Source organism: Acomys russatus, chromosome 10, assembly GCF_903995435.1.
Source record: "Acomys russatus chromosome 10, mAcoRus1.1, whole genome shotgun sequence".
Classification (NCBI taxonomy): Eukaryota; Metazoa; Chordata; class Mammalia; order Rodentia; family Muridae; genus Acomys; species Acomys russatus.
The window spans coordinates 56,120,664-56,137,107 of record NC_067146.1 but is presented as its reverse complement, the minus strand read 5'-3'; the positions used below and the strand labels follow the sequence as shown (position 1 = coordinate 56,137,107).

General features: G+C 53.4%; 1 protein-coding gene across 1 annotated transcript; it reads left to right on the top strand.

The window, feature by feature from the left end:
• The first annotated feature begins 2,535 nt into the window (after window positions 1-2,535).
• On the top strand, window positions 2,536-11,902 carry Shh (sonic hedgehog signaling molecule). The gene is made up of 3 exons (XM_051152223.1): window positions 2,536-3,286; window positions 8,215-8,476; window positions 11,119-11,902. The coding sequence occupies exons 1-3, from the start codon at window positions 2,987-2,989 to the stop codon at window positions 11,874-11,876; spliced, it is 1,320 nt and encodes a 439-aa protein (XP_051008180.1). The 5' UTR covers window positions 2,536-2,986; the 3' UTR covers window positions 11,877-11,902.
• Window positions 11,903-16,444: the final 4,542 nt, after the last annotated feature.

Here is a 16,444-nt window from a genome sequence, read left to right as displayed (position 1 = left end):
CTCATAGTGAAGCAAAGAAAGATGGGTTTAAGAAAAATTTTTTAAAAAGATGTAAGAAGTGTGAGAGAGAGGCAGTGCCATGCCGAAAGAATAGCTGAGCCTAAGCAAATGAGAAGTAGCCCCTGAGAGCTAAGGGGATGGCTGGCCCCACAGCGCAGAGGCAAGGCTTTGGAACCTCTTGCAGGCACAGGGAGGGGCCCAAATGGTCTGGAGGGGAAAAGGCAAAGAGAGGGAGCCATCTGGTGTCTGGAGGTGGAAGGCAGTGGGTGTCTGGTATCTGGGAAGTGGGGACTGGGTGGGATGTACCGGGTAGGGGGCACAAAATAAAGGCCACATTTCTCCCTGTGGCTGGCCTACATGATCTTGTTTTCGAGACAACAAATATGAACTGTGATGGCTTTCCATCCAAGCATCTCTGAAGCCTGGAGCAGGAAGCAAGCTTCCCTTAAGGTGCAAGGTTAAAGACAGCAGGGCTTATAGTGAATCTTCATTTTCTCCTAAAGATCCTCTCAGTCTCCAGGAAGGCCAGCCCTTGCCGGGCCCTCTCTGGAACTAGCATCCCTTGTCCGCAGAGGTGGCGTGGGGGCGAGGCAATAGGCCAGCGAAGAACCCAGTCACCCTACTTCCCCACACGCAAGAGAGAGCTGACCATGTCTGGGTACTCCAAGGCCAGCTGTGCCCACACGGAACTCTAACAGCTTAGGGATTTGTGTCCAGATCACATCCACCCACCCCATATGATGCCGAGGAGAGCTGTCTTGGAGTGCAGGATCCACTCACCAGTCTATAATCAAAGGCATCTACAGAGAGTGAGAATAGAGTGGTGCAAAATGAGGATGCAGGATGCCCAGGTCTTGTCTGGCCCAGCACCACCCAATGATACAACAGCCACAGACCATGCAGGCCCACTCTCGGTCAAGAACAGTGGGTCACCTTTAATCTATTCTTCCTGGGACCATGTACACACAGGATATAGGCTGGGGAGTCCTGGTTTTTTGCCCTAGCTGTATGAAACTGGGACCAGTTCCTACTAAGAATCTGCACTTATTCTTCACAAATAAAAGGAAAGAAAATCAGAGAGAAAGGTGGAAGAGCTTGGGTCAACCCCTTCCCACCCACCCACCCCACCCCCGGGATAGTGAGGCTTTCTCCTGCTGCCTATTGAGACTCACAACAGACAAGCACACCTCTCCCTCTCCCCCATGCCAAGCCAAAGCTACCAAGTTTCTAAGCAAAATGAAGCTCTTGAAGACCCCATTGTCTGAGGGCTGAGCTTCAGGGTCGCTGGACCTCTCCCTGCACTGGGACAGGATCAAGGAGAGAAGCTGCTCCCCATGGAGTAGGTAGTGTTGGAGGGCTCGGTCCTGGTCCTCCGGGGCGGGGGGGGGGGGGGGGCGGGTATTCCATTCCACATGAATAGCTCACCCCCATTGCCCAGTCTAGAGGAATCATTGCCTGTGGGTAGGATGGGGGGAGGGCCAGAGCAGAAGTCCATGATCCATAAAAACAAGGCGTTTCATGTTTTATTTCTCTGGTTTAACTAAGACTTTTCTTGAAATTTTTCTCTTTTCTGAGAGAGAGAGAGAGAGAGAGAGAGAGAGAGAGAGAGAGAGAGAGAGAGAGAGAGAGTTAACACTCAAATACTACTGACCTCTAAACAGCATGCCCTCTCGAGACTAAGACTAAGATGCCCTCTGTGGTCAGAACACTGTCCCCTAGGTCCCTAACACCTTCAGTCTGTAACCCCTGACTAGTCTGTAGAGCTCCAGTGAAGGCCAGCTATAGTAAGAAGCCTGAATTCCACCCTCAACTTATCCCAGCCCTGCGCTTTGCTGGGATCCATTGTGGGGGTGGTGCGTGTATGCAGCCTTGCCCACTCTCACTTGCCCGAGGCAGGATGAACTCCACCCACCAAGCACACATCAGCCTGGCCTCCACTGGGCTTATGTACCCCGCCCTGTCCTGCAGTCCACTCTGTACCTGCCCCTCAGTTCAGGGCAGGTTTGAGAGGTTTGAGTGTGATGCATTCGCTGAAACACAGTGAAAGACGACAGTGTTTTCGAGTTTTCCTGAGCACTTAAAACAGCACTGCTTTAGGTCATGGCCACTTGTCATTCCCCTCACCCAAAGATGCTAAATATTCGGGAGACACTGGGGTGAGCTTTTTTTTTTTTTTTTTTTTTTTTTTCATCACCCAGTGACAACTGCATCTGGGGGAGGGGGTGTAAATGAGGTAAATAAGAGGAAGGCAGCTTTGTCCTCAAACAATTGGGAGAATGTTTGGTGGTTGAAGCTTGGGGGAAGGGGGGTCATCTGGACTGTCCTTTAAAAACTTATGTTGGCTTAACCAAAGCACCTACCATTCTAGAGAAAGTAAGAGGGAAGCAGCCACGCGCACAAAGCCGGCAGTGTGGGGGTATTATTCCAATAAACAGGCCTTCTCCCTCCAGCCCACCTTTACCTTAGTAAAGACCTTTTTTCTTTTTTTTTAAACTGGAAGCCTTCAGGTGAAAATAAAGCCACAGCAGCAAGGAGGGGGGGGGGATGTAGTCTTTCTCAGGGTTAACATCAGAAGACAAGCTTGTGCGGCTTGGCCAATCAGATGCGCCCCTGCCAGCTATAATATAGTGCGAAAGGCAGCCTGTCTCACAAGCTCTCCAGCCTTGCTACCATTTAAAATCAGGCTCTTTTTGTCTTTTAATTGCTGTCTCGAGACCCAACTCCGATGTGTTCCGTTACCAGGGACCGGCAGCCTGCCATCGCAGCCCCTGTCTGGGTGGGGATCGAAGACAAGTCCCCTGCTGCAGCGGCGGGCAAGGTTATATAGGAAGAGAAAGAGCCAGGCAGCGCCAGAGGGAACGAACGAGCCGAGCGAGGAAGGGAGAGCCGAGCGCAAGGAGGAGCGCACACGCACACACCCGCGCGTACCCGCTCGCGCACAGACCGCGCGGGGACAGCTCTCAAGTCCTCGCGTTCCGCGGACGAGATGCTGCTGCTGGCCAGATGTTTTCTGGTGGTCCTCGCTTCCTCGCTGCTAGTGTGCCCTGGGCTGGCATGCGGGCCCGGCAGGGGGTTTGGAAAGAGGCGGCACCCCAAAAAGCTGACCCCTTTAGCCTACAAGCAGTTTATCCCCAACGTAGCCGAGAAGACCCTAGGGGCCAGCGGCAGATACGAAGGGAAGATCACAAGAAACTCCGAGCGATTTAAGGAACTCACCCCCAATTACAACCCCGACATCATATTTAAGGATGAGGAAAACACGGGAGCGGACCGGCTGATGACTCAGGTAGAGACCCATTGCGGGTAGGAAACCGGCTTCTTCCCGGGCTGGGGAGGTGGGGGGGTTGCGTGTGACCAAGCAGTCAGCCCTGCTCTGTTTGCTCTTTGGGCAGGTAGAAAGAAAGGCGACTTGCCCTCCCCTTCCCCACCCACCTGCCCACCTAGCGCTCCTCTTCCGGGAGGAGAAAGGAGGTGAAGGGTCCAGCAGGAAGTTTAGGGTTGGGTGGAATGGGGCCACCAGAAGATGGGGTTCCCTTCTTATTAGTCCCATTCAGTTAGTCTCCCAGGACTGCCTCCTCTGTCTGCCTCTATTCCAGCTTGTAACTTGGAGAGACCTTCACTCTGGGGGTGTCTGTCCTTTCCAAGTGGAGACAGAAAATGGAGGGAATGGGGTGCCCCTGTACACTTCAAGGGGCCTCTGGGTCACTGCAAACATAGCCTGGAACATTTCAGCTCCTAGCGCCTACCTTTCCTTTTTTGTGTGTGTATTTCTCTCAAGACCACCCCACCCTTTACTACCCCCCCCAATCACCAAAGAACTCTAACTGGGAAAGCCAGGGGGCAGGCAGTTCTGACAAAAGGCAGGAGCTCCTGAGGCGCTTGCCTTGTCCCTAGTGTATCACGTAGCCTGACTGCGATCCCGTCGTCCCCAATTGTGCTGGTCAGAGAGAATGTATTGATATTTCTTTAAGGATGCTCCTCTGTTCTCCAGAGCCCGCGGTACCTTAGGGGGAGGGACTTGGAACTTGCTGGCTTTGCAATCGCTTTTTCAACCTGCTTGCATAAGAATTAGAAGCGAATAAATATTCTGCGGCGAGGTTGGATTGACTGAGGGCAAAGCAAAACACGGTCGTCTCTCCCATCCCACCTCCTTTGAGATTTCTAAGCTGCCAATCTCCCAGTCAAATCGAGACTTTCTGAAACTCCATGCACGTATGACTGAAGCTAGAAATGGGTTTCCTTGCAAATATAGGTCAGCATCCTTTTTACTGCCCTATTAAAATATTCAAGTCCTACCTTTAGGGCTAGGTGCGCCAAGCGACTGGCGGAGCGGCGCTGGCGGGGCGCAAGTGCAAGGGGGCGGGGGCTGGAGAGAGCGAGAGTGAAGCTGCTGCCTGCGCGACGCGTCGCACAGCCTGCCACGGGGTACAGGCTGTCTGGGGAGCCTCGGAGATTAGCCTTAGGGTGGCCGGCTAAAGCTGGAGCAAAGGGGAGTCGTGGAGACTGAGTACAGGGCCATTCTCTCTCCATCTCCCTCATCTGCTCCCGACCACCTTAAATCTGGACCGCGACTGTGGGCGCGCGCGCGCCCAGGGGCCGGGTAGCTGCGCGAGCTACTGTTAACTCTGAGCGGACCGCGGGGCGCTTGGCTGGTGCAGCTTGCAAGAGCGAGTTCTCCCCGTAGTCTGGGGCACCTATCCCGTCCTTACTGTGCCCTCCCCTCCCCCCTGGAGGGCGGGCGTCTCGGAGTGAGAAGGTCCTTGGGGAGGTGTGAGAAGAGAGAGGATGCTTAAGCAAAGAGGCCTGGTGAGAACACTCCTAGTCCCTCATCCCGGATGGGTCTGTGAGAGGGTCTTCTGCGCCCCCCACCCCCCGCCCAGAGCGCGGGGCCTCTGAATGCTGCAGAACTGTTAGAGCGCCCAGCCGCGCGGCGCGGCAGACGCCTTTCAGGTCCACTTATCCCTGCGTTATCGATCCCGCGGCTAGGGTTTCAGCACAAGCTGGGCTGGGCTCGGCCGGCTGGTCCCTGACTCTGCACGCGCGAAGCGCGCCCTGCCGGAGCGCAGGGATCCGGGCGCGCTCTTTCCCTAGGGCGCGCAGTCAGGGATTGAGCTGGGAGGAGTCCCAAGGCAAGGAACTCGGCCGGCTGACCAGGACTGCAACCCCGCTCTTTCCTGGCTCCCTAGACGTAGACACACACTCTCCTCCCTCACTCCAGTCTTTCCGGTCCCGGGACCCAGGGCTCAGCGGCCCTATACCCGGTCACTCTAGCCGCCACCGCTGTCGCGTGTGTGCGCGAGCAGCATTTGAACTTCTGACCTTCTGTCAAGTTCCTTCGGACGAAGGAAACGAAAACAAATGCTTTTTTTTTTTTTCGCTTGGGCAGTGGTTATTCTGCTTTCCAACACACAAAAAAAGAGAGAGTAGAGACAGCAAAAGTGGGGTTGGGGAAGGCCAGGCCAGGATCTTCTCACTCACATCGCAAAGATACCCCCAAAATGAGGGTGGCTGTAAAGGGGACCGACTGAGTTCTCCCTTGGTATAAGTCTCGCCCGCTTTCTTATTCCGAGTTGGCCGGGTTAAGAGGGGACGGGAAGGAAGGAGGTGGCGAGATGCCTAGACCAGAGGTGTAGGAATCTCGGTGCTCAGGATTTCTCTGGAGAACCTGCCATCGCCCCCCCTCCTTAAACAACCACTTGATTCGGGGCCCCGAGGTGCCCCTCTCTTCAGTCTCGCTTGCCTCCCAGCTTGTCTCTCTAAGGTGACTGAGCCCAAGTCCCTCAACCATGGCAGGATCGTCCCCAGCGGAACTTTCAGAGCAGTTCTGGATCGCAGGAGCTCCTGGTTAATATTAACTCCGGAGAGGGAAGCGCAGACAGACACTCTGCTTGCGAAGTCCAGGCCCCAGAGAGTGCCAGGCTGTTGTGCCCGCGGCCAAAGGGCTAGGGTGGGAGGCCGCGAGGGGCCTGGTCTGCAGGCTCTGCAGGCTGAAGTGGGCGAAACCACCTGAGGAGCCAGGTTGAATAATTTCCTACGTGCTTAGGGGACTATCCGGAGAAAGGAGGCCAGGTGTGGGTTTCAAGAGTAGTTTTCTGCTTTGAAGAGTGGGGTCTGTCCCCGCCCCCAGTGAGGGGAAGAGTGTAATGAGCTGTGTTTAGAGAGTACAGTCTGTTGAAGTGGGACACCGCCTCTCTCACAACGTGGGAAGCCCACCTTTGGAGGCGACTGTCTCTGCCTGCTCTGAGCCCCTGGGCTGAGCTGTGTGCAGATCCGGGAGGTGAGCAGGAGACTCAGGAACAACTTGGCCTCCGCAGACACAAAGCCGGGCCCCAGTGACCCTGCCGGGCTTCACGGTGGCTGCACAGAGTCGGGCTTGATTAGTGGCACACGACCCAATGAATTAATAACTGGGCTGAGCTTCCCTGTTTTGCCTACGACATTCCCTTCTAGCGCGGGCGGGGGGGGGGGGGCTATGGGGGAGGGAGGAGAGTACTCTGCTTCTTCCTGCTGAGCCGCGCTGGGCCTGACACCGGGGAGGGCTCTGGGGCACCGGGTACTAACTGGTGTTGGTCTGTCCTGGTCAAGAGCCTGTCTTGCCCAAGAGCTCCCTGCCTAGGGTCCTCCGTGTCTGCCCTAGTGGTGCAGCTCAGGGTACTAGGCTCCGGAATCCCCTCCACCCTACCCTTACTCTCCCCTGTAGCCCGATGGGAAGATTGTTAAAGCCACACAGCTAGCTAGCTAGCTTCCCCCTCCTGAGAGAAGGGAGCGGGTTGCGGTGCTGGCTGTAATGAAGGAGGATATAAGCAAGCCTATGGGGCGCACTGACTTTGAATCTCAGTTCTAAACAGACCCTGGTTTACTGATTGATTTTCACATAAAACCCAAACGCGTTCAGTTCCCAAGAGGACCTCACTCCAACTCTGTCCTTCGGACTTTTCTCCCAAAGAAAACTGCTGTCAGGCCCAAAAGCCTGCCAGAGTCGGCCTGTTGTTATCATAACCCTCGTGTTTGTTGTACGGTTCACTCTACAACCATATTCCTGGGCTTTATTGCTGCCGCCGGATACACGACTTTTCCTGACAGGCAGTTGTCTGTCCATGAAACTGGGTAACAATCCTTTGCAAGAGTCCTCCTAGCTACATCTAGTGCCCATCCAGGGGTCATGCTCCCATGCCTGAAACCTGCCAGCCATCCTCTCAGCCTGAGGGATCATGGGTGATCAGGCCTCCTACCCTCTGCAGAAGCTGATTTAATAGTATTCCTCCTGCTTCCACTAGGATCCAATTCTCTGGGTAATGCACCCTTTCCATTTTGTCTCCAGCCACAAGGCCCCAGTCTAGCATGCCACCATCAGCAACATAAACTTCCAAGCAGGGGGTTAGTCACACACACACACACACACATACACACACAGACACACACACACGATCAGCCCCCTCTCTTTTATTACATCTTTTTCTTAATATGGGCCAAGAATACCCCCACTATCCCAAGTTCCACTTTGTCCTGCAAGGGAGGAGGAGGCAGAGTAGCAGGCGGTTCACAGAATACCCCCTCTTGGGCAGGGTTCAGAAGAAGCCTTGGGCCTTTCTGGCTCCCCCATCCCCCTACCTTTCCCACCCCACCCCCATCCACTTCTTAAGTTTGCTCTTCAAACTTGCCGGACACCATTCTGTGCAGGGCCAAGAAAACAAGAGGGGAGGAAGAAAACCGGTCAAAGAAAACACGAACACAATCAGGTCCCAGACAAGCCTGGCAGAGAGGAGCGCCTTAGGGGAAAGAATGCGGCTGCCCGGACCAAGAATGTTTGTCCTCTGGCCCTGCCTGTGCCGGACATAAGCATTCACCTGCTTGCTGGTCCTTGCTTGGGCTGCTTCCCACCCCTCAGGGTTGCTATGGGTTTTCTCAGGCCAGGCAGGTATAGGGAAGGCCTGACCTCCACAGATAAATGCAGGGCCTCCAAGCCTTAAAGTGCAGCAGTTCTGTCTCAGTGAAGAGATGCACCTAGTATCTCACCGAAGGAGAACCGACTCTTGTTTCTCAGGCTGCGTCTAAGTTTCTGGGTTGGAGACAGGAACCCTGGAGAGCCCGCCCCTCCAGCAGCTGCTACGCCTCCACCCCCATCTCCTCCTTTACTCATCCTCTGGGTCCTGGGCCTGTGGTTGGTGGAAAAACCACTGTCTGTCACTTAGGGTTCCTCTTTTCTCCCCACAGAGGTGTAAAGACAAGCTAAATGCTTTAGCCATCTCTGTGATGAACCAGTGGCCTGGGGTGAAGCTGAGGGTGACCGAGGGCTGGGACGAAGATGGCCACCATTCCGAGGAGTCTCTGCATTACGAGGGCCGAGCAGTGGACATCACCACATCTGACCGGGACCGCAGCAAGTACGGCATGCTGGCGCGCCTGGCTGTGGAGGCAGGCTTCGACTGGGTCTACTATGAATCCAAAGCACACATCCACTGCTCTGTGAAAGCAGGTGAGTAAGCCTCCCCCCGCCCGCAAAGGAAAGAGGGGAGATGCTCTTGAAAATGAGTAGATTTCTGTGGTGGGGGTATTATCCTCTGACCCCTCAGTCCCCATCCCAGCCAGGTACCTCTGCAGCCTTTTAAGCCACAGGCCAGCATCTCTACATGCCCGAATTCCTAGGCTGGGTGGTTTCCAGAGCTTTGTATAGTAGAGACAGAAGGTGTCAAAGACCATTCTGGAAGGAGACTCTTAAGATTTCCTGGCGATTCCAGATTTAGTCAGAGCTCACCCCCACCTTGATCTTTCCTTTCATTTAGGGCTTAAGGACCTACTGCCAACACACACACACATACACACACACACACACACACACACACACACACACACACACACACACACCAATGGGCAGAAGGGTCTGTCCAGGACATAAACCCTGGTACTGGCTCCTCCCTGCTGGGCGCCTGTGTATTCTAAACTAACTTAACTCACCTGCTAAGCCTGTTGGGGAAAGGCCTGGTGGGAGGTAATAAATTGTACTTCCAACGTGGAGAGAGACCACAAGCTTGGAAGCATCCGTTCTTATAAGGAGCCCAGCCGGGATTCAGAAAGTCCCTGGCGGGATTGCGGAAGGCGCTCCCGCCAGAGCGGCTGCCCCCAGCCGGGTCTGAGGAGGAGTTCCCTGGGCCTGCAACGCCGCTCGCTGTTGCAGGGAGGAACCGCTAAGGAGGCCACCAGCACTCAGGCAGTAGCCTCTGGAGTTGTGTGCACTGGTGACTTTCTGTAGAGCTCTGTCCTTCACCCCACCCCCACCCCTGCCTCCACTCCTGACTCCCAAGTTTCCTAAACTGTATTTTAACTACACATGTTAGTTGGAAAGAATTTAATCGTCAAGAAACACTGAGTTGGTAAAGAAAATTGTGGCTCTGGCAACAGCAGCTGTCAAGGATGCACAGGGGTAGTGATGGGAAGGCCTGATGAAGGTGTCAGGTCCTGGAGACCCACCCCACCAGGCTTCTCGAAAATTGGAGTGGAAAATACAGGAGGCAGGTGGCCCAGGCCCCTAAGTAAGTCTGCTCTGGGCACACAAGGCCTCCTAGTCACCCCAGTTCTCTCGGAAGTCCCTTTGGTGGGAGTCCCTAGGGGATCTCCTCCCAAATGAGCAGCAGTAATCCGGCCCTGAGGGGTCTCGCTTGCAGTGCAGACCCCAGGCCGCGGAGGGCAGCTCATTGGCATTCTGCACACGCGGGCTGGGGCGCCGCGCCGTGTGTGTCAAGCGGGGTCGTGCGACTCCACGACTCGGGCTAGCCAGAGCCCTGGGTCGCATTCCGGTGGCCTACGGAGTGCTTCCAACGGCCAGCCCCGCATTTCATGCCGGAGAAACCGATGAGAAGATTAAAAAGCTTTCTGTAATTCCAGCAGGAAGATTCTTTCTGGCAATCTCTATTTGCCAAAAGCATGATCCTGGAGATTGGAATGCAAAGAAGACTAGGACCTTCCCACCCCTCCTCCCTTGGCCCCCTGCGCTCCGCCCCATCCTCAATTATTATCCTCCGGGACAGTGAGCCTTCGAGAGCTACAGAGGGCTTGGTAAAGCGGGTAGTCAAGGGGCCTTGAGAAACTGTGCCTCCAGCGCTCCGAGCAGGCCTGGCCATTTAAAATTCAAATACACATTTCGAGTACTTGGAAAAAGAGGCCGGGCTGTGCAAATAGTGCCTTGTGAGGCCCCCGGCTTCTGGAGAGTCCCTGTGTGTGAACTGCACGAGAGGGAGGGGTTTGCACCTGAGTAAATAGGGGCGGCCAGCGAGCTGTAGAGTGAGCTGAGAATGGGGAGGGGGGAATGGAAGTGCCCCCCTCTTCCAAGGCTGTCTCCTATTTATCCCACAAATCACAATGACAATACCAGGCTCTTTATTGGATTTTAATTAGAAAATTCACACAAGTCTTGGGCTTTCACACCTCAGGCAAGCCTCTGGAATGTTTGTCCAGTTGCTACAACGACTACTGCTATTTTTCGCTCCCCGCCCCCTAGCCATCCACTGACCAACACTAAGGCACTCACTGGGGAAGCAGGAGGCGGGGGCGACCCGGGTTCCTGCGGGGCGGCCTCCAAGCACCGCGCAATGGGAGGCGCCGCGCCCTGCTGTCCGGGCGCGAGAGAGGAGGGTGCGCCTGGCGCCCGCGCGAGCTCAAGGAGGCTTCCTGAGGAATCCAAGTGGAGAGTAAATACCCTTCTAGGTTTGCGGAGAGGCTGGGTGCATAAGAGGGGGATGGGACCGGAGGCAGGAGGAAGGCTGGGAGTGACCCCCGCCTCCTGCAGTAGACTTCAGCTAACTTTTACCCTTGTGGGAGCAATCTTGGAGGGTCGCTCAGGAATGCGCCTGCGTCTGAGTTTAGCCACTGGAGCGCTGGTATTGCTGGTGTAGGGCGGTCTGCGCTGGACCAGTCTGGATCGGGCCCCCACCTCCCCCGGACCATCCCACCTCCGCCTTTCCACTACCAGGCGCGCTCTCCTGGCCCAGCCAAGTGGGGCACGAACGTCAGCCGCCGCGCGCGCGCGCGCGCACACGCGCACACACACACAAGTACATACAGGTGTACCTACCTGTCTTCTTTGGCACTCAACACCCCGTCTTTCTTCTCTCTTCCCGGCAGAGAACTCCGTGGCGGCCAAATCCGGTGGCTGCTTCCCAGGATCGGCCACAGTGCACCTGGAGCAGGGTGGTACCAAGCTAGTGAAGGATCTACGTCCAGGAGACCGCGTGCTGGCGGCTGACGACCAGGGCCGGCTGCTGTACAGCGACTTCCTCACCTTCCTGGACCGCGACGAAGGCGCCAAGAAGGTCTTCTATGTGATCGAGACCCGGGAGCCGCGCGAGCGCCTGCTGCTCACCGCAGCTCACCTGCTCTTCGTGGCACCGCACAACAACTCGGAAGCCTCTGGGCCCGCACCCGGGCCGAGCGCTCTCTTCGCCAGCAGTGTGCGCCCGGGCCAGCGTGTGTACGTGGTGGCCGAACGCGGCGGAGACCGCCGGCTGTTGCCAGCCGCGGTGCATAGCGTGACGCTGCGTGAGGAGGCCGCGGGCGCCTACGCGCCGCTCACGGCACACGGCACCATCCTCATCAACCGGGTGCTGGCCTCCTGCTACGCAGTCATCGAGGAGCACAGCTGGGCACACCGGGCCTTCGCGCCCTTCCGCCTGGCGCACGCGCTGCTGGCGGCGCTGGCACCCTCCCGCACGGACGGCGGGGGAGGGGGCAGCGTCCCTGCACCCCAACCCTCAGAAGAAGCGAGGGGCACAGGGCCGGCTGCAGGCATCCACTGGTACTCGCAGCTGCTCTACCACATTGGCACCTGGCTGTTGGACAGCGAGACCCTGCATCCTTTGGGAATGGCGGTCAAGTCGAGCTGAAGTCGGAGGAGACTGGGCAGAGGGGCGGGCGGGGCGGGGAGCGACTGCGAGATAAGCAACCGACTGGGGGGGAAAAGCGCACGGAAGGAGACTTTTAATTATAAAAATAATTAATAATAATAATAATATTAATAATAATAAAAAGTAGGACAGTCCAAAGTAGACTATAAGGAAGCAAAGACCCCGGGGAGTTCTGTTGTTGTGTTTAGTTTATATATTTTTTTGAATTTTTTTCGTTATTGTCTTATTTGGGCTATTTTTCTCCTCTCCTGGCTATTTATTTGTTTGGTATGAATAGATGTTTTAAATAATATGAACGGACCTTCAAGAGCCTTAACTAGTTTGTGTCTTGGATAATTTATTATCGTGTGAACTGTACTCACGGGGGGGAAAGATTATTTTGTGAGGCCAAGCAACCTGCTGAGAGTCTATTTTTCTACACATCCCTCATCTTGCGTGTCAGAAGGCAAAACTCCGCATTCCTCGTCTGCTATGCGCCTGCTTTTCCGCAAGTGTAAACTAAAACCTGCTCCATGGGGGTCCACAAATTATATTTTTATACACAGAATTGTAAATTAGATTTTTGAGAGATCAATACTTAACTGAATGACATTTCATTTTTTTTGAAATAGTGTAAAATATGAAAATATATTATTTTAATTTAACTATTTTCCAATGTAACATCCGTCTTGTGTACTGCCTTCATGGTTTGTATTTGCTTTGTAACCGCCACTTTGGTCATGTTCTTGGAAACCAAGACTGTTAACGCACACATACACATTTTTTTTTTTTTTTTGACAAACTGGAAGAACTCTGTTATTTTTAACTTCAAAGAATTTATTAGAAAATAATATTTTTTAAAAGCGCACATAGCGGTGAGCCCACGAGGATGGAGCCTGTAGTTTGTACAGAGAAAAACAAGGATTTTTTTTGCATTAATAAACTGAGAAATAACTGCTGTAAATTTACTAAAATGTATTTTTGAATATTTTGTAATAGTTTTATAGAAATAAAGCGTGCCACACACCCAGTGGTTAGTAGATATTTCCTGAGAATTCCTGTGCGGCCCTTTTAATTTTCTTTTATGGCTTCATTTTTCTGGGTAATCTGGAGCCCTAGTGTTCTGTTGAGTTGTAATGCTTCTACTATGATTCAGACCCACTGACTTAGGGAACCTGAAGTCAGCAAACCAAATCCACTACCTGCTGTCCTTGCTATGCAAAGCTCAGCCCACACTCTACAGTTGATGGCATTGGGGGAAGACAGTGTTTCCCTGGCCCCAACTCTTTGCCAGCAAAGCCTTCTTTGTAGACACAGGGGAGAAGCCAACAACAGTATGGGACATGATAAAAAAAAAAAAAAACCTGGTGCCTTTCCCTGACCTTGTGGTCTCTGGCCTGTAGGGTACAGGGAAAATGCTGTCTCCTTTCTAGAAGGTCCCAGCAGAGCTTAGCCCTCTTGACCCCTCCTACCATGGTCCTTGGACTAACTTCTCCATCTGGGCCTGGGAAGCTGCCCCCTAGAAGGTGGGGGTTGCCAGGCTCCTCTGGCCACTTTAGTATCTCTTGGTCCCCCATCTAGTGGGGGCAATGGCAAAGCCTGTGGTTTATCCCCAAGGCTCAGTCAGTTGCCAGTGTTAGCCATGTGTTGGGGGAGGATCTCTTCCAGTTTACTGCTGCCTGGCAATGTGTTCAAGAGGACTTGGCCCTGGAAGCTGGTCAGGGCCCAGGCCTCAGCTCACCCCTAGTTCTTTAGGGTATCAAAAATGAAACGTGTTCTACTGAGAAAGCTTTGGTGAGGTGGAAGGGTCTCTGGCAGATGGGGCCAGTGCAGAGGCTGGCCCTGTTTAAGCAATACTAAGTGGCAGGTCTGACTCCCAAGGAGAGGCCTTTGCAGGTGTCTGCAGCCCTGGGGAGCTTCTTGCTGAGAGCCTAGCATTAGAGGTTTTCCCAGAAGGCTGCACCTTCGGGGCCAGGCCTTTGTCTTCCACCTGCTTCCACAAGACCAACCCATTAGGCGGTGGGAGGCCTTGGTTTCGCTCCACAAAAATTTTTTTTCTTTGGTCTCATAAGTCTCATAAGCAGATTCAAAGCTGGTATTTCTGATGCCTCATGGAATCTGGCCGTTGCTCTTCTTCTGTCCAGTTTGATTAGTCCATCAAGGGCAGACCTTAACGACTGTGTACACCAACAACCCCAACCGTGTCGAGCAACCTGATCAATTACACATGCGCAGGATGGTCGGTCAAAGGCAGAAGCCGGATACCCACCGAGCCCAACAGTTTGCCATGGCCTGAGAGGCATTCTGGAAACAAGGACACCACAGAATACAGTATTCCAACCTGTACCTGCTCCTGGAGGGGCCAGGTGGCATGGACCTGCTGCCCACCTCCCAGAATCTTCTGGTCCTTCCCCTGCCCCAGGATCTTTCTATAGGCGTGAAAGAAAGGCATTACACAGAGGTGACAAACCGAGGCCACGAAGAAATTACAGGCGCACCCATGTCTCTCTTCAGAATTGGTAGTATCAAGAATCTATGCAAAATGTGTTATGCATTTATTGCCAGCCCCTCATACTCAATAGTACTTATCTGTTGTTCTTGTTTGTTTTTTAAATGCATCAGAATGTTCTCAAAACTGTAACTTTGTGCTATATGGTTTGAATGATTTAAGAAATCACAGGCCTCCTGCAATGTCGGTTACGTGGTAGAACTCCTATCCTGCGTGGTCTCACACACTCTTCATGCCCCTCCACAAGAGCAAGGTGCAAATGTGAAAGAAAAACCCCACTGAGAGGGTGGACTGACGTCACTCTCTCAGTGGTTGGACTGAGTTCAGGTCTGGGAATCTGTCCTGTGCAGGAAGACACATGACTCAGCTGCCGGCAGGGTGGCAGAGTAACCCTGCCCTGGTGGAATCCCTCTGTTGTCAGTGTCACACTCCATGGAAAACCCTGGGCACACATGCAAAGAATGCTGAGTGGTTGCAAGGTTTGGCTAGAAAGCATCAACATTTCTGCCAGGGATTCAAGCTGGCACAAGGAAGCTGGCTTGTAGTCAGCCTTCAGGGCTCCCTAAGACCCAGGAAAGTGGGGCCAACCACGTCTCTGGGTGCCAGGGGTGTGACCTGCACATGACTTCATAGCAACAAATCACAAGCCACTGGTCAGATCTTGGCTTTTTCTAAGCAGTCTGCTGGGAATACCTTCAAAGACAGAGGCAGCAAGCTATAGCCCTGAGACAAATCTAGTTCAAGGCCTACTTCCGTGTAACTCATAAGCTGAGATTGTTTGTTTGTTTTAGCACCTTTAAATGTTTGAAAGAAAGAATCTAAGGGATAATATTTCATTGCACCTGAAAACTACATGAAACCCAGAGCCAAGCCACCATTTCATCAGGACATGCTGCCCGTGGCTGCCCTCCTGCCTGTGTGACAGAGCTGATAGTTACAGCAGAGCTCAGCAGAGGCCTGTGGAGCCGTAGAAATATACTGCTTTGGACAAAACTGTTTCCTGTCCTCTTGGTAGGATCCCAACCAGGGCCTGAGGATGTGCTTTTGTCAGCAAAGTGCTTCCCAGCACAAGCGTGAGGGACCAAGCTTCCCAGCACCCATATAAAAGGCCTTTCTATGACCCCACCACCTGGGAAATGAAGATAGGAAAACCCGGGGGCTTGCTAGCCACCTTGCATGACCAGGTCAGTGAGCTCAGGGCTCAGCAGGAGAGCTTGCCTTAAAGAATAAGGAGAAAAAATAGAGGAAGGCCTCTGACGCTGACCTTGCCCTTCACATGCACGCACGCTCGTGTGCACACACGTGAGTGTACACACATACTCACACATGCACTCACGCATGCACACACACATGCTCGCATGAACGAGCACATACACACATATGCACTCACACACGTACACATGCTTGCATGAATGCACACACACACACCCATGCACAGTGAGCACAAGAACAAACATACATATGCATATATGACACACAAAACAAATAGATTAATCAATTACTTAAAAAGCAAAATTGACTTGGGGGCTAGGGACAGGAACTGGGCTGCAGGAGTCCACCTACCATCAGAAGTAGGGGTATCTTTTGCTAGAATTCATGGGGCTGTACGCGATACCTTCCTCCCCAGAGGGTTTGTATCCAAGGCAGTGGGCAGCCACCCCCACCTGGTGGTGAAAACAGCACAGCCAAATGTCAATCAAAAGTGGACTTGGTCAGAGAGAATAGCCCATACCTCCCAAAAGAAGCTTCCCAAATCACCCCCCAAAAGGAGCCTGGGATTGGGAGGTAAATAGTTCTTTCCCCTAGGGCCTGCGTCTCAAGAAGAAAATGCATTACCAATACACGTCTTAGCACATTAGAAGTTGAAGCCATTGGAAGGAGAGCCTGTATCCGGCATGGAGTTCACTACCATGGTCCACTCTGGTGTTCAGAAGCATAGCCACATCCCTAGACAGGAAGCTAGGTTTAACCTTAGCAGGCTGAGGAGTCCATAGCAGATGAGATGATAATACAACAAAAATCAAAGAAAAATTCCCCCCCCCCCCCAACTCAAAATTGA